This window comes from Corvus kubaryi, unplaced genomic scaffold (genome assembly GCF_017639235.1).
Source record: "Corvus kubaryi isolate FWS band 111438036 unplaced genomic scaffold, C.kubaryi_AGA036_p1.0 133, whole genome shotgun sequence".
NCBI classification, from domain to species: domain Eukaryota; kingdom Metazoa; phylum Chordata; class Aves; order Passeriformes; family Corvidae; genus Corvus; species Corvus kubaryi.
In genome coordinates this window covers 31,915,197-31,935,671 of record NW_024580667.1, presented here as the reverse complement: position 1 = coordinate 31,935,671, position 20,475 = coordinate 31,915,197, and the positions used below count along the sequence as shown (strand labels likewise).

Genomic DNA, 20,475 nt, shown 5'->3' with positions numbered 1-20,475 from the left:
ATAAAATAAGTATTTTAGGGCATAATCCATCTGACCTATTTTAGATGTCCACTTTATTGTGAACTGACTTAGACTCTAGAATTACCTATGTATCTCCACTGACTACAAAGAGAGTCTGAACTTTTGTATTTTCTGTGGATACCCATAATGGATATCTAGCTTTTTTTTTTCTTTTTGTCATATGGATTACTTTATTTTTCTATCTTCTGGGATGTTATGACTGATACTTATCAAAAAGTAATATTTAAGAATTCAGCTTCTAAGTTATTTTTTCCCTTTTAGCCAATTCACAGATCTAAATACATTATGGATCTTAGTGCAAGACTGAAGTTATAAATTACTATGTATAGACCAAATGATTTTTAGGCAGGATAAGTGATAGAACTATAATTTGCATTTTGATTACCTTTCCCAGTAGAACCTGAAATGAAGAAGCAAGATTGTCACAGTCTCTGCAAGGTGCATGTGAAGCACACTGCTTGATGTAAAGAGAAAAAGTGAACAAAGTGAAATTGAGGGCAGACCCATGAGGTCCCAGACTATGTGATATTAATACCATGAAACATTAAATGGTGGCTGTTGATTAGGGCAGAATCCACTTTAACTACTCTATGCTAGTAATCTGCAGTGATTTTCTTTCCTAAATCAGGAATGATGTACCCATTGACAATATAAATGGGATGAGTATCTTGATGCATCAACTAGATGCAAAATTTTAGAAGTTAAGTGTGGTTAACGTACTTCTGGAAAGAACGCCCTGGTGAATTTTCTCTTTTAGGAATGAAGAGATCTGATCCCGATCCAGTAAAGCATTTAAGCAATTGAATAACCACAAGAATGAGCATAGTCTTCCCTGAGTGCAGTACCATTCATCTAGCTCAAAATAGGAGACTGAAGCAGACTGCAGTACCAGGATTTTAGGACAAAACACAAATCCCTTAGCACATTGTCAGTGTTGGTCCTTGTATTATACCAATACTACAAGAAGAGTTACACTAAATTCATCCACATATTTGTCTTAAATTAGTTTTGAAAAATAATTCAGTTTTTACTTAAAAAAAATCACATGAACAAATAACATCAAAAAACATCAAATTCTGCAAACATCAATTTACACAGTCACATTAGTTTCACAGCATTTTAAACCAAAGTTTTTAAAAGTGTAAACATTTAAGGATTTTGAGGGGTTTTTTTTTAAATACAGCATAGTATTCATTTTAAAAAAGAGCTTTAAAATAAAGAATTATATTTCAAGAGAATCAGAAAAGTTCAGTAATTAAGGGAGGTGTTCTTTTTTGTATTAGACCACCAGTACAGATCTTCAAAGTTTAATTCATATGGGTTTCTTCTGAGTAGCTTAGGTATCACTCTTGCACAGAACCATCATCATATAAATATGTGATTAAGATGTGAAACTGAAATACCTAACTTTGTTGCAGATGCTGGTCTATGTGATCTTTTGTAACTGAAGGGTTCTTTTATCATTTGAGCTTTTGGGTTTGTATTTCTCATCTGCTCTTTTCTGCCAGCTTAATGGAGATTTTAAATCAAAACCTAATTAGACTGCATATGCTGTTTGGGAAAAAGTTCTTAGGAAAGTACTGATTCACATAAGCTTTGATATTTCCAGATAACATCTAAGAAGAAATGTGATTTTAATTGTTTTAAATAACTTTCAATCACCCTCTTACTCAAATAAAAGTAGATGAGCACAGTTCTTTGATCAAAAAAAATTCTTCAGTAACAGAAATACCTACTTTATATTCCTAGCAACTATATAATCTATGCTTAATGATGAAACCCTTTATTGGCACACATTTTTCAACTAAGTAGTATTATAACTCAGCTATTCTATCACATATTTTGATACCATTACCATAAACCTCAAATCAGAAGTTATCAAGTGATATTTAATTCCTGAAAAACAAAAATCTGCCTGTGCATGTTGAGTACATTGGATGTCAGCCAAAGTTTGCTTTTTAGCAATGTTGATATAAGAAGAGTTGGTGTCGTTTTATTTTTCCTCTTTGATATTCTATGAGGAAAAACGAATTATTTTAATGTTATTTTAATTATAATGCACTTACCTGAAGTATACATTTCAAAATTTTAACTACTGCTAAGAGAGCCCACATTTTAAACACTCTCAACTTGCACTAGGTTAAAGAAACCTGTGTCAGAAATTATGACTGGTATCTTGTTCAAACATTAATAAACACATTTGCCAAGAAAGCCCTGGCCTCTGACACTTAATCACAAAGATGTAAGCTCTATCTTTAAAAAAAAAAAAAAAAAAAAAAGAAAAGAAAAATATTAAAACCCTTTACACTTTTATGTCCTACTTAGTTATTTGACCCAGTTCTTAATCAAAAGTAGCCAGAATTTTCTTCTATTCCACAGAGCGATTGCCTGCTGCCGTAAGAATAAGAACTTGAGTATTTCCCCTGATAGAACATTGACAAGTCATAATGAGGAACTGTGTCTTCCAACATCAAGGCAATACAGTTTCTGTTAATTGTCTGAATACTGTGCTGTGACACACTGCATATAAAAATGATTATCTGGAAACCAAGAAATTATAGATATTGCTGAGACAGATCACCGCAAATTCATATTAGGCAATAGCAAGATTTCATAAACATCTTTAAAAAATCTAAATTAAATTTCAAACAGAAAAACAGAAGTGTAGATCCAGATTTTCAGTTACTCTGTTACTTTAGTGATTCAATAAAGCTACACCAATTTGTTTCACCATCTAGTTGAATATGTAATACATTCAAATATTTCTCTTATGTTTACGGTTTAGCCATTACTAATATGTGACTGTCAAGACAAGGAAACAATATATAGAGACATCAGACTTTAAGAAGTGTTTATAAGAAATAAGTTGAGGATGGATTTAAAGTGAGACAACACTGACATTTCAAGCTTCTAAACAACACATAAAGTCTTCTGACATACAAACAATATAAAAGGCATATGCATATTTATTGATACCATCAAAAATAATTGTTTTCTAAATTTAAAAAATTTTCAGCATTTTCTATAAAATTTTCAAAAACCGCAATGCAACTCAATAAAAGTTTAATTGTAAGACCTTAATTACAGGACAACACTCTTAAAAAAAAAAAAAAAAAAAAACAAACAACAAAAACAAACTGAGTACACTTATATATCAAAACCAAAACCAAAACCCACCACATAGAATAGCTAAATGTGATCTATAAGTCAAACAAGTCCTGCCTGCAAACTCCTGCAATACAAAGCAATTAATTTAAAATATGCTTCAGAGACCAGGAGACATGTAGTGGAAGACAGAGTATTTTGAAAGTATAGTTCATCTTCTTCTGGATTCAGATAAAAGAATCAAAACATAAAGTCTGAGGTTTAGACTCATGAATCAAGGGCATTTTTGATATGTACTATTTGTTATCACCAACAGTACTTTCTGGAAAGGCGTAACTTGCTGGGCTGAGAAACCCACCATGATCTTCACACTTTACTGTGAGAGGATGACAGTGCTGAGGATGGTGTATGGTGCTGTGGAGAGTTGGGGAAGGGGGAAGCAACCCCCAATTACAAGTTTATTCTTGACTGTAATTCAGTGTAAATTTTATTAATTTTTATCATCTGCTATAATTGGTCAACTGGATGAAAATCTCTCTTTTTCTGTGAACAAAGCTGCCCTCCAAGAATGCTAAAGACATCTTAAATACAAATAGACTAGTTAACAATACCTTTCATTGTATTAAGCTAAGGCTTACATACATGATTATTGAGTAAAGGCAGTATTTTTAGCACTTTGTTTAAAAGAAAAAGCAGGTCACCACATAAACCACGACACCCAAGTAATGTGTGCCTAAACCACATAGCTAGATGTCAAGTTATTTTCTAATCTGACTCTTTACCTAAGAATTAGCTAAATATCCAACATGCAAAAAAAATAATATTTACTTACACACACAAGAAAAGAGAATGTCCTGATTGACTTTTATAAATGAAATATATATAAAACACCAGTAAGCCCAGCAAAATATTGCAACAGTCACAAAGTATTCGAGTTTCGAGTTTCAAGTTTCACCTCTACACTCTTCGGGGCAGCCCACGTACAAGCACATGAACACACACGTCAGACCGCTGGACGTGCCATCCACTCGGCTTTCTCAATCACCCCCACGAATCAAAAGGCTCCAGAGGGACCCAGAAGCACCAAATCAGGGCACGGGGGCAGAGAGCGGCATGTCGCCTGCCTGGCCACGGGCTGTGCGCGCTGTCCTGCAGCACCTTGGACAGCGGTCCCCTGGCCCTCCGCTCCGGGCAGCACTGACCGGCTCAGCCCAGCCCAGCCCAGCCCAGCCCAGCCCCGCCGCTCACCCCACTGCGCTCCGCACCCGCACTGGGTGGGCATCTGCAGTGCCCACCAGATGCCCTGGAGAGAGAGAAAACACACCCATGGTTTGGGGTTTTTTTGACTTTCCTCTTCTGAAATATCTTTCTTTTTTAACACAGATTGGTTGGCCAAATTCTCAAAACATAAAGCATTATCATCTGGCACTCAGAACCGCAGAAATGTAGGTCGCTGGCATTTGTCTAGTTCATTTAACTTTCACACAATCATTTTAATGTCAACAACTTTTTCTCCATCATTAAAAAAGTACTTCTCCTCATTGGATGTGTGAAGGGAAAATCGTTACACAGCATAAATTTGCTGTTCTGTTCATTTTCAACACCTTTTACACCCTGATACTCTGTAAGCAACTGAGCACTTTGTGGTAAAGTTCAGTCAAACTGAACTGTGACACAAAAAAAATCACTTTAAGCATGTAAATGCTGATCATTTGGCAGCATGGAATAGTAGGTCAATTTCTAATTATAGGGCTACTGAAATGACAAAAATTTCCTTACAACAATAGATATCTACATTTGATACCCTTTTTTACTTACCCCATTCACTCTGGAAATAAAATATGTTTACATTATCAGTAACTGAGTACATAGCACATATACAATGAGTGTGTACACACACAGTTTGCAATCTAAAAACAGTGGAGTCAACACTTCTGGTGACCCACCTTACTTTTGTCAGGTTTAGAAATAAAAAAAAACCACAACAACTTTCCTACTTTATCCAATTAGGTAGCAAGTTATTTCAGCTTCTGGAGGGACTGTGGATCAATTTTTGTGGGAAATATATGTGCAAATTATATTAAGTTATCGGTGAATGGGATTCTTTAGGCATAGGCTGTTACCATGAAATTATTTCAGAAGGCCCTGCTGAAGTTACAGAGCACAGAGGTACGGCCAGGCCTCCTATTCAGAGTAGTGATTCTCATGCATTGTTGTGTTCCACTGCTAAAGCAGAATTTGGTTCAGATTGGTTAGTGTAGTGCTACAGTAGTTGGGATAACCCAGTTCAGGGCAGAAATATTCACCTCCTAACAAGTACTCAAACACGGGAAAAAAGCATGCAGTTAGCTATTTTAGGTACCGATGACAACTCTTTTCCTCTGCCCTGTCTTGAGAGATAGGCCAACTAATCTTGTTCAGAAGTAAAGAAAAGGCAACAACTACAAGAGCCAAAGTGGGACCCTCTGCATTCTAGCAAAGGAAAAGAAAAACCTCTGGATCTCTCTGAGCAGTCACCAGTGGCACCAAAGGAAACAGCCGCGGCTTATCAAAACGCTATCACCATCACTTCCCAACCAAGGGCCACTGCGGTGCCCGTCAACAGACACCCTTGTCCTCCAGCTTTCCCCAGATCCACAGATTTTGGCAGAGCGCCTGAAAACACTGTCCCGCTCCCGAGGCGGCCCGGCGCCGCACCGCTCTGCTGCCGTCCAGCACCGCCGCCTCCGGGGCCAGGCGCCCGACGGAACCCACCCGGAGCCTCCGGTGCGCGCCCCTGGCCGCCGCGGGGGGACGAACCGCCCGTCCCGGGGGCACCGCGGCCACCTGCCCCCCGCGGGCCGGCGGCCTGGGCAGCGACGTCGGGCAGCCCCGAGACCGGTCGCAGCTCCCAGCCCCGCTCATTGTCATGCAGACCCTGTCGCTGCCTGCCGCCAAGTCGCATCCCAGCCCGCTGGAAGCCGGCAGCCGAGCCGGAGCCAATCGCATATTCATGAGGAGGGGGAAATCCAGCGCTACGCTCCCAGAGGACTAAGGATCACTTCTTTTTGCGTTTTCTCAAGCTTTCCCCTCTCTCTTCCTCTCTTTTAATAATGCGCTAAGGGGGGGACCCCAGACGATACCCTCCGCAGCACCGCCTGCACCGTGAGAACCGCGGCCGCCGGCGCCAGGGGCAGAGACCGAAGCAGGCACAACAGGGTCCACGGCAGCCACAACAGCCGAGGGAGGCACGCCAGCCCGACAGCCAGGGACAGGAAACACAGCAGGGGCTCCTACCTTACAATCCTCAGGACACGATTTCACCGAGTACTCATCCGACTGTAAATATTTCTGAAGCATAAGCTCAAACTCTTCGTATTTCTCCTGAGCGTGCTGGTCGTAGCGCTGGTAAGCCTGGACGCACTGGCTGCAGGAGCCTTCCCCCTTCAGCACCACATCCAGACTGCAGTTCAAAGTGTCCGGATTGGACAACCCGGCGAACAACTCCCAAAGTGTGTAGGAATTACAAAAGGAAAGGTAAAAATCCGTCAGGTCCCAGCCGGGCGCCGGGCTCTGCCCCGTGCCCCGCGGCCGCCCCGACCCCCCCGGCCGCCGGCACACCGCCTCCGCGTCGCCCACGCTGAAGCACTGCCCGGACGAGGAGCCCGGGGGGGGGGCACGTTTCCAGGGGCCTGGCGGTGGAGTTCCCCAGGAAAGCAGCCTTGCCGTGCCGGGGCTCGGTGCCGTTGGTGCGGCTGCCGCGGCTGCCGCCGCCGCCGCTGCTGCCGGGGGAGGGCGGGAGGGAGGGCGAGGGGGGGGGCGAGGAGCCGGGGCGCGGGGGGCGCCGGCTCCCCCATGCCCGCCAGCAGCTCCGGCTCCGCGGGCTCCGGCTTCTCGGGCGGCGGCTGCTCCTTCTCTCCGGTCCCCGTGAATTTGGCCTCGGCGCAGAACCACAAGTGATCAGAGAGCAGGACCGTGAAAAACAAGAGCGATGCCAGGGACAGTCGCCATTTCTGAGCCCTCTCTGAATCCGTGAAGGGTTTCTCGTTCTCCCGGGGTGCGAACCAGATTTTTAAGCCGTCATCATACTGCCGACTACACATCCAAGCACCCCTGGTCATATTTTGGGAACGCACAGCCCTGGCCGACTCCACCGTGAGGGCTCCTTTGCCAGTGTCACCACAATATACATTGACTTAAAAGATTGGGGGGATTTTCTTGCCTGCCTTCCCTTCTCTCGCTCGCTCTCTCCCTCTTCCACTCTCCCCCCGTCTCTCTTTCTTCCTCTTTTTTTCTTTCTTTCTCTTTTTCTTTCTTTCTTCTTTTTCTTCCTCCGAGATATTGTTGTTTTTCGCCGGTGGTTCTGCCTTGGTCTCACCACCCGAAACAGCCCCAGTCCATCCAACGCGGAGTGCCGTGGAGAAGATAAGAGCAATAACGCAGAGAGAGGAGGAGGAGGGAGAGGAGATGGTGGTGGTGGTGGTGGTGGTGGTGGTAGTGGTGGTGAGAGTTGGTGGTGGCGGGGCTGCGCGACTGGTCCTTTCCCCCTCTCACCCAGGCATGGTCAGATCGCAGCTCCCCATCTTCCTCCTGAGAAAAGCCCACTGCCCCCGGACAACCGCATGCCGCGTCCCCCGCTGCCGACGGACGGCTACGGAGGGCTCCTCGCCTCCTCTTCCTCCCTGCCGCCGCTGCTCCTCTTCCTCAGCCCCGAGCCGCGGCACAGATGCCTGCACCGCTGTCTCAGTCTCTTTCTTCTCTCCCCGCTCCGCTCTAACTGGAGAGACGCTGCTGCAGGGCTCCCGGAGCGCTGCCGAGGATGCTGAAGAGGAGGAGGAGGAAGAGGAAGAGGAGGAGGAGGCTGCCGGGGCCGCCGCCGCTGCTGGTGACAATGGGCTGCGGCTGCCGCCGCTGCTGCCGCCGGGCGCGGTGTCCCCGGGCGCACGGGGCGGAACTGCCTGGCTGGGGGCCCCCGATGGGCACAGGCATCTTGGGCCCCTGGGCTAAGTTGCCGCCATCTTCGTCCTGGAGAAACACTTTTTTGGGGGGAGCTCTGCCTTTTGCGTCATCTCCTCCCGCGCCGAGATCGCTCTATCCTGGCGCATTGGCAGCAGCAGCAACTCTGCCTCCTCCTGCCTGAGGAAGAGGAGGAGGTGGGAGATGCACTGGGGACCACATGGCCCCATCCAAAGGGCTTCCTCGATGCAACTCTTTCTACTCATCTCACCGAAGGGACTGCTCAGTACCACTCTCCAGCCCTCTCTCCTTCAGGGTCTCCTTCCCTTTGTGTCCATGAAACACCATGTCCACGCAGGATGGTGGCTGAAGAGGTCTGTCTCTGTGCCTGTCCTTGTCATAGCAAATCACAAATGGCATATGAAACTCCAGGCTCTGCATCCTGGCCAGTTTTTGGCCACACAGTAAAATGCCTGAACACAGTTGCCTGTCTTTCAGTCAGAGAGCTGTAAAGCAAAATGACCATAAACTCCAAGCTGTTTCCCCAAGAGAAGTTTTGCAGAACCCTCCATGAGCGGGCAAGTACTGCCTGTCTGTTTCCCTGTTTAGATATCACTACTTAGAAAGACAGTGGGGCCAGGCTTAGCTCTCCTGCTAGGGTGGTGATATCACTGATGTCTCCTCTTGGACCCATGGCAGAGACCCAAACACCTTCTGTCCCCAACCATCAAGGTCTCTTGCTTAAATAAGCATACTGTTTGCACATGCCTAAGTGTCTCTCACTCCTTTCATCTTGCTCACTTATGCGATGTGAGCAAGATGAAAGGACACTCACTTATGACTTATCACTCACCAAGTTTTCTGGATTCCACACAAGAGAAGAGTAGGTGCCAGCTAGAGGTAGAACAGTATCAGATGAAGACCTGGTGTTCACCTTGAGACATCAGGTATGCTATTTGGCAATATATCTATTTCTATCCTATTTGGCAATAGGATAACCAAGACACGTATTTTAATTTCTTCATTGGACTGGTAGGTTTAGAAACCATATTTTTCCTTTTTCCTGAGGCTTTCTCTATCCTGAGGGACTGACAATGGCCCTTGAAAAAAGTACATACAATGTACCGCAAAAGGTGGCTTTGCCCCATTTTAGGGTTAAAGAAAGCCTTTTTTCTTTAACATGGTCTATGAACTAATACAGCTTGCTGATGGTTCTTGAATTCAGCATCCAAAAATGTAGTGGGAAAAGACCTGAGACTAAACTGTATCAGAGGAGGACACAATTTGTACCTAATCTGACTGCAGCTGTCCTTAACAAAAGGGTGATCTTACCAAGGAATGTGCCAGAATTTCTGTCACTTTGAGCAGTATATCAAGGCTGGATGTCTCTCAAAAGGAGATGGTAAACCTCGAACAGAAGATGCAGACCTGAGGTATGAATTGCTGAGCGGGGTTCTGTGCCCTGTGTTATGCTGGGGTGAAAGCGCATTATCATAATGGTCTCATCTGGCCTTACAAGATCTGTCAGTCAAACACTACAGCAAGCAGAAGCTCCTGCGGATTTTATTTCAATAGGCTATTTCAAGATATAGAAATAAGTGTTAGTAGTGTAAGGAAAGGTCTACAGTACTCAAATCAGAATGCATCTTTGCAATTTTCAGTCAATCAGCTCACACCATCTGCTAATGGTACATTATTAGTTTTGGTCTTGAAACTTTGATTGAAATGATTTGACATACTGGCTCTGGTATTGAATTTGCATTTTTGTAATGCTTTCTGTTTCGGGACAAGACTGTGACCAAGCTCTTAAAAGGCATTCAGGACAACTTTACCACTCTAAAATGTAGCATAATTTATTTAATTATCTTTTGCTAGTTTGATTATGTATTTATTGTTAGAATAAAGGAACTGAAGCAGAAATACAGGGAAAAAAAAAAAAAAAAAAAGGAAACCCAAACCAAACCAAAAACAACTGGGATAAGCAACAGGTTCCTGACATCAGGTCTGAGGTTTTCAAAATGTGCTCTACTAAGATATGCGGCAGTGACTGTGTAATTATTCTGTGTTTGACAGACAAACTTGAGGTGAAGAAAGTTGGTTTTGGAGTCCACACCTGGCAAACAGGCTTAATTTATATACTTTTTTTTTTTTTTTAAATGGTGTTTCCCTTTTGTCCTGTTGGGAAAATGAGAGGATAATAGACAAATTTTCAATCCACAATGAAATGATGAAAGTTCTTTATCTTCATAGTGGAACTTCAAGAATTGGTAATGAAAACATACGGGTATTCAGACCTCCTTTGAAACTTAATATAAAAATTAATTTCTAAGTCTTTGCTCCTCTGTTTACACTTGTCTAAGATCAAAGCAAATATACTCAAAGACAGTATGCTAGGATGGTTCAGATATACTTGGCTTCTCAAAAAAAATCCATTTTCATGTCATGTAATATTTTCACACATTTCCCAACTTTTGCCTAGAAATACAGAGTGAGAGTTCTTTTTCAGCACCTAGAAATAAACTATAATAAGACATTTGGTATTTTCAAAATGAGCATGTCCTTGCTTTTCCACTGACAGTTTTCTGTAACAGACAATATGTCATGCAGAACTGTTGTTTTGCCTCCTGTGTTTCCCCCAAAGCCCCATTCCTTCTCCACCTAGCACAGTGAGTAACTTGCAGCTTAGTTTCAGTAGCTCGTTCCTGATGGAGCCGAACAGATGCAGTTCGGTTCTCTGGTGCCCCTTAGTGTTAGGTCTTGGAGCTCAAGGGATAAAATAAGGCTATAAAATAATATCTGAAAATCAAGAAGCTGTATGCGGTGGGGGAAAGAATCTGAAGTACATACTGTAGCTGCTTTCTCTCAAAGTTCCTTCAAAATTTTGTTACCATGAGTCTGATCTAAATAACAGCATTTTATTTGAAATACTTTAATGAATTATATGAATGGGAAGAAAAGTGAAAAACTTTCCTCAAAAATATCGCTACAGAAGTATGTCCCCATATTCATCATTCTTCCTAAATAACTCTAGTGGTGCAGAATACTTCACTTTGAAATTACATTTTTTACTGGGAATATTTATTACTTGTGTTACAAAGCTTGGCAAGAGCGAAGAACTCATGGAAGCCTGTCTCCCTAGCTGGTGGAGTCACCAGATGTTTCATAGATGGATCTCCTTAAAGTAATGTAGTTCAGTGTCCTCTCTGCCACACTGTGCTTTAATCGATACAGTCAGAACTGATGTTCTCTAATTCTTGGACTCATAATATGTAAGACAACTGATTTATCAAGCACTAAGGACAAAGTCTAATAGGATGCACGTGCACAAATTCAGGATACTTGAAGCTGTTGTTTAACCTACATGCCATGTGTTTTCTTTGTGAAAATACTTCAGCTTAACAAGCAGAAATATTTATTGATGTAACACCTTAATGGTAATAAGCACTTTTCAGAATAGACGGCTTTGCTGTTTCAAAGTAAATGTTCTTATATTTTTGCCTAATATTATGCAATCAGTTATTTCCTGCATAATTCTCTTGCTTTACTTTGTTGATTACAAAATCGTAACATCAAAAGAGCAGTATATAGGTCTTTCAGATGACTTTAACAGGTTTGAAAGCCACGTCTTGTCTTTGTAATGTATATTCTTTATATAAGAAAAAAACTATTTTGCAACTGCTAAGCAGCACTTCTTTTTGTAAAAAGCAGGTTATTTTTAAGAGAGTAGATTTCATTTTATTTTTGGGTTTATTAGTTCTACTCATAGGAGCAATTGTTGCGACAATTATTAACAGAAATACTCAATTAAACCTTTGCACTGGAGGCTCATCCAGCACTTTTAATACCAAGCAAACATTATCATGCCCTTTACTAGTACCTCTTAGTGATTTTTTTAACAGTTTAAACAATTTGTCTTCAATAGGAATATCTATACATTCTTTTTAGGAAAAATGATATGCCATTTATGTGGTTTAACATCCTCAGAGCCGTTAAGATTTTGTTTTATTTCAGCATCTCACAACAAATTTTGGTATTATATTGCCCATTACTTGGGAAGGGGCTCAGAGATTTAACTACCTGAATACACGTGGTAAGAATAATATCCATGATGGTTGTAAGATACAAAGAAGTTAAGAACACTGAAGAATTAATTTTTTTTCTCATCACATTCCTAATGTCTTAGTTTCCTATTCAATATTTTTCAGAAAGCTGAAATTTTGTGAGAAAACTTCAGGCATCTGGGCCTGATTGCCCCAAAGCAATAGGAAATTTATGTTAATGTTATCAGAAGCTCCTAATCCTTGTTCAAACAGCACTAATTCAGATTTTAAGATTCTTGCATTCTCCTTTGTTCCCACTTTCCACATTACCTTCAATTTTGTCTCTTTGGCTTGACTTTTTTTAAGCTTCTCTTACCAAATTAGGGGATTAACTATCACCAAGTAAGTTATAAAAGTTTGTCCAACTGGATTTTAAGTCTGTGCAGTACAAACTTCAAAGATAGTGATGTCATTGATTGAATTATCTTGCAGATGTTTTCTTACTGTCCCGTGAGACTTCTGGTTAGAGAATGAGAACATATTTTTGTTTGTTGACATTTTCAGCCATGGAACAATGAACGGATGGTACAGGGAGTCCAATACTGTGTCTCAAAAAATTGTAGGTCATCTTTATCATGACATCTTTATAATGAGAGATCAGCCATAATATTGCATCCAGTGGGTATATTTGGGCATGATCTGAAATGAACTGAATCTATTCTTCATTAACTGAAGCCATCAAAAAAAGTGAAATATAACTTTTGCACATGACTGCAGCAGGAAGACGATAATATAAATGTCTCACACAAATTAGCCTATGCCTGTTAGAGTAAGGTCTGATCCAAAGCATTCTGAGATCCAGGGAAAGATTCCAATGGGTTTTTAAACCAAGCATGTAGAAAGGAAACAGACAGAAGAGTAAAGATTCCCCCCATATGGGGATGGAAGGAAAAGGACTGAAAGCAACACCAAAGGTAGATTATGGCTTTTAAAATATTTTTCTTTGTTCCCCTTTCTTACTAATTATATATGTTTGCTGCTTTTTAATAAATTTATTAACCTATGTGATTACACTTTTACGGACATCAAAGACATCTTTTTTGTCTTTTCTCCTTGGTTACCTTGTAGGTATCCTGACTCTTCCTTGTGTCCTAAGTCACCTCATAGGAAAGAGATAATACTTGATTTTTCTTAGAAGTACTCTTTTATAATCTTTTTCTTAAATAAGAATAACTGTGCACTGTGTAAAAAGTCTTAGGTTTTGGTTGATCAGTCAAATAGTTTTCCTTTGCTCTCTCTTACTGTCATGGGAAGAAAAATAAGTACTTTTAGAGGTAACCTCACTCTTTCATTCATAGTCTGGTTTCCTCTTTAAGCATGTTACTGTAGAATGTTTTGTATCAGCCTGAGTTACAATGCCTGCATTAGGTAGGTTTTATTTTCTGATGTACTGATATGATGCTGCTGTTCCAGAATTCACACTAACTTGAATTTGTAGCCCCATGTTCATCCATATCTGTGGTATGAAGGATGTGGAAAAAAGAACTAATTTAGAAATATTTTATGCTAGCAAGTAAAATTTTCCCTACTTTTCACCTCACATTTTATTCCACATTCCTTTGAAATGTGCCATCCTCCAAAACTCTTTTCAGACTGAAAATGAATGAAAATGAAAGTTTGGTAATATCTCTATATTTCAAGGACTCATGGCTGCAGTGTAAATTTTAAATGCATGACAGTGTGGGCATGCAGGAGACATTCCTACATATGGGGGTTTCTTGTTTGACCAGGAGAAACATCCCTACTACTGAAACATACATAGTTACCTATAGATTTGATATAGAGCTTGAATATAGGTTGAATAATCATCATTATAATATACATATATATATGTCTCCTAAAAATGTAAACACTTTTAGCGCTTTTCGTCTCATTTAGCTTTAGATATGTAGACTTATCCAGTCAAAGCTTATCCTTTCACCATGTTATTAATAAGGAAATACAGCTACCTGCAGAACACAGCTTGTTTCATCCCTAAATGGGTTTCTAAGACATGCATTCCTGTATGGTAAGTCATCTTCTGCCATCTCTTTACACTGAATATGGAAGAAATGTCCCTGATTCACTTTACATCATTGCCTATCTAAGCTGGTTTTGGCTAAGATTGAGTTAATTTTCTTCAGAGTAGCTGGTACAGGGATATGTTTTGGATTTGTGCTGGAGACAGTGGTGATAACGCAGGGATGGTTTTGTTATTCCTGCCAAGTGCTTGGACATTATCAAGGCCTCTCACCCCACCCCATCAACAAGGAGGCCAGGGCTTCACAAGAAGCTGGAAGGGGTCACAGCCGGGACAGCTGACTCCAACTGACCACAGGGATATCCCAGACTATATGATGTCTTGCTCAGCGCATAAAGCTGGGGGAAGAAGGAAGGCAGGAATGTTCAGAGTGATGGTGTTTGTCTTCCCAAGTCACTGTTGTGTGTGATGGGGCCTGGCTTTCCTGGGAATGGCTGAACATCTGCCTGCCTATGGGAAGTGGTGATTGAATTCCTTGATTTGCATTGCTTGTGTGTATCGCTTTTGCTTTACCTACTAAACTGCCTTTATCTCAGCCCATGAGTTTTCTCAGTTTTACCTTCCTGATTGTCTCCATCATCCCACTGGAGAGGAGTGAGCTGTGTGGGGCTGAGTTGCTGGCTGGGGGTTAAACATGATATTATTGCACCCAGCTTGTAATATTTAAAAGACAAGCAGTCATTTTAAACTAATCAGCAAGATTTCTGGCTCTGTCTTGGCGTCCTGCAAAAGATTCTTGCTGAAGAAAAAGCTGCAGATAAGTGTTGAAGTGCATATTTGGCACTTCTTATCTTTTGTTTCTAGTTTTGTTTGCTAGTAAAGCAGACGTGAATGAACCATACATTGACAGTCATTATTTTTGGAGCCAGGTCGTATCCTTTTCCATCAAACATATTATTCTGCCTTCTGCCAAGTGGCTCCCATGCCATCTGCCAGGAAGGGAGAGATAGGGTGGGCTTTTCTCTCTGCCTTCCAGGGTTATTCCTGTGAAGAAGGCATGTGACTCAAGTTGTAGGATGACTCAACCTCTTATGGTCTTTTTGGAGTCATCCCACAATCAATTTAATGTGTCTGACCTGAAGACAAATGTCTCCTTTTGTCTGCAACATCACCAGCAATTTTCTAAACTTTGGCTCCTGTTCCATATGCCTTGCAAGCGATTCAGAGAACTGAGCACGGGCTGAAAGCAAAGAGCTCCTGAGATTTTATTCAATTTCCACTCTTTAGATGGGGTATGATTCTGGACATTCCCTTTTCCTCAGCATCTCTACATCTCTATTTACGAACAGGAGAGGCTAGGAGAATTAGGTAATGCCTGCAAAGTGTTGTTTTAAATAATAAAAATAATGAATTTACTCTTGATGGGTTACTTTATAGGTCAGCATATAATGTTATTTCTTATCTCATTTGGCTCCTAAGGACTGAATATTTGTTATTGTTTCAAAGCAATTACTTTCCATTTCTGAGTGGTATACACAGCTCTGTGAATACACAAAGATTTTCTACCAAAGAGATCTCATTCAGATCATTCTCAGTCTTAGAGTAAACAAACAGTATTGCTTTTCTAATTTTCCAGTAAAATACATTACTTGATATTTGGCAATATATTACATTTTCATTGCATTAGATTGCTGGAAAAGAGGTACTTTATTTGCATGCTTTTATCTTGTGGGGGGAAGACAGAGAAAGGAAATGTAATTACACTGGGTACTTTAGTCTCCTAACTAGTTTCACTGGGTCTTAGATTTAACTCTTACATTCTGTTAAAGTTCATTTTTCTTCTCTTTCCTTTTATCTTGTTCTCTTTCTTTGGTTTCTGGAGGCAGCCCATGATGGCTGACTGTGGCTGTGTGACACTCACTTTTCCCACAGAATCACAGTAATACTGCTCCCAGCCTGTTACCTAGCATATTCTGAGACTTGCTAGGATAGGCAGACAGACTCTGCCTCTAAGTACCACCATTATGGGTATAATTTGCTTGAAGCCAAAAACAGGGCTGGCCCAGGCTCACTGGAAGTGCACTGTGTGTTGCTGAGGTGACTGCATGCTCTCACAATTCACAGACCATCATTTCATAAAATGTGGGCTAGCTCTGCTGCATACAGGCTTCATGAAACAATAAGAGAAAACGCTTCACAAGGGCAGTGATCTTCAGCTTCTTTCTGGAATTCCTCTGAAATAATATTGCAGTTTCACTGTCATTACTTTTTTTTTAACATTTCTTATAATTTCTTAAAGGTAACAAATCTTTGAAATCCTGAATTACAGACCAGATCCCTTTTAGTAAACAAAAATGCAAAAATGAAGGGGGAGTCACCACTTTACTTTATATACCTGACTTAGCACTGACAGTGAGAGAATTCATTAAAGTAAGATAGCTCATCTCTGAAGTCCTTCCTTTAGTCAGTGTAGAGAGAGTGGCTCCGTTGTGGGGAAAAATTTTAATTAGACCCCTTCTCCACATCACCCTGAAGACGAGCATCTGTCTCTCCTCTTTGTCCACTGAGCCTCAGGAGGGAGCTGGTTTGGTTTGGCACCTAAAGTGAGGGTTGAGACTGCTCTCTAGAGTCTCTGATGCGCAGGGTACATAAATTAAAATCATGAGAAGTTGTAGTAAGTGGTTGATAGCCACAGGATCAGGGAGGGTGAGAGTGTTATAGCAGTAAATTCACCGTTAAGGGCAGCCAGTGGGGACATTGAGATTCATATTGACATTACTTACACTTAGAGAAATCCTTTTGAAAATGAAAACTACTGTTTCACTTTTTCAAATTTTGTTTTCTTTTTAATTAAAATAAATGTTTCTGGCTGCCTTATTTAGCAATGGCTGTAAAAACTGCCCTCTTTCTTCTCAGTCTGAACTTTCTGTAGGGGCTAGCTTGAATAAAGAGACAAATCTGGGGGTTCAAAACAGTGTTCTGTTGCTCATAAAAGGTGTCAGGCCAGACCAAATTAAATAGTGCTTTGACCTACTGGTTTTAAGTTTACCACTAGAGTGAATATACTCTCATCTTAAGGTATTTTAAAAGCAAAGCCAACATAGCTAGGTTAAGAAGTGGCACAAAGAATGGACAAGAAAATTGGAAAATATATTTTCCTTTATAAATACAGTGATATGGAGAACTCCATATCATATGAAGAAAATCCATCAAGAAATGTGAAGTTAGGACTTGAAAATTTCAAAATTTTTGGTAGCCTTCTGTCAGAAATTTGAATTCTTAATGGTATCTACCCATTAGATGATGAAGTTACAGATGAATATTTATTGGCATATTTTTAATATTAGGGATTTCAAAAAGTTAACACGGTAAAGGTTACCAAGACTTTTTTTTATTATCTTCTACAGAGGCACAAAACCAGTTTATGTAGTTTACATAACTTCATTTCAAAGGCTTTGCCATCCTTCCTAGGCAACTTTTTCCCTCTTTAGGTACTGGAATAGTAGAACCATATAAACTGGCGATTCTTGGGGAAAACAGGAACTATTTTTAGCAGCTAATTGTATTCCAAAGAAGACTCTTCCCTTGCCAAGAAAAAAGAGAAAGGCTCTTTCAGGGTGCTTCAAAGCATGTAAGTTTAACTTCCCAGAGCCAAAATTATTTCAAGATGAAAATTAAAGTTTTTAGTTTCACAGATGCATTTGAGAATGCTGCTCCTAGTTTAATGCACAGAATTGCACATACCAAACCCTTTTTACGTCAAGATGTAATGCAAACAAGAACCTTATGCAAAGTTATTTTTAAGACATGAACTGTGTCTGCTAATATTTTTCCATTCTGAAGAATGAAGAAATATAAACTCATCATAAGCATGTACAGACATCTATTCTCTGGAAGAGACAGGAAAGGCAATCTGCTTTTGATTATGATCAAATATCACAACTTGTGCCACCACACACCACGAACTGCAAAACATTTGAACCATTTGAAAGCAACAATCACAAATCGAAGGTGAATTTAGGAATTTCCCTCCTTTCCACATTTGTAACTGTTCCAGGAAACCTTCACAGCAGAGGATTTAGATTTATCCATTTTTTGCTTTGAGGGTTTGATGAACACATTTCATCTTGAGAAAATATTACCACAGATGCTATGCATATATTGTTCAAACATACTTAATTTTAGGCAGCAGTAAAAGTAAAAGAATGTAAAACCATCATAGGATTCACAGTGGATATTCTCATATGGGGTTAAGCATCCTCAGTTGTTCCTAATTTAGTAGATCTTCAGCTCCTAAATTCATCAATGCTTGTGCACCTAAGAGAAGCAGATGCATTCTGCATGCAGCAAAAAGGTTCTGTCATTATTCTGATGCTACAGCAAGCAAACTTACAGTACAATTTTAATATGTAAATATAAAAAAAGAAATTAAAAGTGGAATAAATTCTGTTGATATAAACTGGGGTACTCTATTACTAGGGGTTTTGTCCCAGTCAAGCTATAGGAATTTTCCAAGTAGTGTCTCTGTTCTCATTCTAAACATGGAAGAGTTATTCAGGGTAGATAATACACAGAAAGTTTGGGCCTTATGAATATTTCAAACATTTGTATTTTCAATTATGTTCTTAATTACAAAACAAACTCAGCAACATTAATTTTGAAAGGACTGCATAATTCTTGGATGTATTTCTGTACAACTATCTTAGTGAGACATCTGCTCAGATAAATATTTCTCAAAGCTTTCCCTTAAATCTAAGCTGGCAAGGTGGGCAGAGTATGAGCTTTGATATTAATTAAAGCTATCTGAATTAGTTTACAAAAAGCTAATTTTTCTGCCTGTATACAGCTTGTATTTCCTGCTATGCTTTGCATTCCTTTAAATAAACTTAACTGTATCCCTGACACTCTCTATTTAATCTACTGTTCTCGTAGAAAATGTATGTATTTAGAAAGATTAATCAGAAATACAGTGCTGAAGTGCCCATCATATTACAAAGACCTGCACCTCCAGGCAATCAGTGTTGCCATACATCCATTGTAATTTTATCTGCAGATTTTTATCCTCTAAGTATCAGACTCAAGGCTTAAAGTACTGATGGACATTTTTCAGAAATCTTTCTTGCTGAGGAACTGTAGTTTCAAACTTACCTTGAGAGCAAGAGTTTCCTTGTGGAAAGCAGATGTATTAATTTTTTTCAAATATCATTTAATAAGTATGCATGAAGAGCCCTGAATTTTCAAACACAGTAGCATGTAATAAAAAGACTATTTTTGTTTTAAATGAAGAGCTGAGAATACACAATTAATGCAGCATAAGTGAAAGGGTACTTATGTGGGAGAACTAAAATCTGGGTGGTTTTTTATTTCCTGAAAAAATTGGAAGAAAATTTTGGATTCTCTGTCATACTTCTATTTTTTTTTTTTTTAAGCTCTCTCTGTCATACTTCCAATTTTTTTTTTTTTTAAAGCTGTTTATTTTTTTTTTAATAGAAGTAATACTTTGGTTTACAATTCCAGCAACTAGCCTGATTAATTGACTGCACTGGACCCTACTGACTTATATTCTCCCCTATTATAACCCCATTTTTACTGGTTTGGCCAATATTCCACTATAGCTGAATAAATGTATATGGCAAAACAAATTGAATTATTAAATAAACTGTTCTCTATGAGTTTATGCATCTATTCAGTTACTTTTCAGCAAAAACAGCCATAGAAAATTTAAGATGAAATAGAAAATACAGAGAAATATTAGTTGGAAGGGCTTTCCAACCCAGGAAGAAAAGCCAGATCCTGTGTCTTGTCTGAACAAACATGTTTTGACAATATAAAATTTCTGAATAAGCTCTCAAAAGGGGAAAGTAGTTCTTAAATAAATATGAAGAACAAATATTTCAGGAGCCCATGATCAGTTAAAAAATTTCAGACATGAAATACAAATGGGGTAAATAGTGTTATTTATGAAGACCTAATTACATATTAGAACTTCATTAGGGATTTTCTATCGATCCTGTCTGTTTCCACAACTTCTGTATAAATTAATCTTCTTCCTCCTTGCTGATGCAAACATATGTCTGACATCATTTCCCTCACATACTCCCCTTCACACCCTGCCTCTTTTCTTTCTAAAGACACACTAGAATAACAATGCTGCTTGAATAGCAAGGCACTTCCATTATGTGCTTCCAAAGATCGTTTGTCTGACTTTTTTTGTGACCAGAACCATTGAAATGCTCTGAGTAGATTCTGATTCTGAGTAGAACACCTTGTAGTACTCTAATTTAAGGTGTATAAATTACTGAATAATATCTATATTAGCCAGAAGTAGTTCCAGTTGCTGTTTTAGCAGCTCAT

General features: G+C 40.0%; 1 protein-coding gene across 1 annotated transcript in view; it reads right to left on the bottom strand.

Moving 5' to 3' along the window:
• Positions 1–8,427, bottom strand: part of NALF1 (NALCN channel auxiliary factor 1) — a 163,959-nt gene extending 155,532 nt beyond the window's left edge. The window contains 3 exon segments of the mRNA XM_042042617.1: positions 6,403–6,780; positions 6,782–6,923; positions 6,925–8,427. Coding sequence (XP_041898551.1) covers positions 6,403–6,780; positions 6,782–6,923; positions 6,925–7,226 — 822 coding nt within the window. The 5' untranslated portion in view covers positions 7,227–8,427.
• Between the last annotated feature and the right edge of the window lie 12,048 nt (positions 8,428–20,475).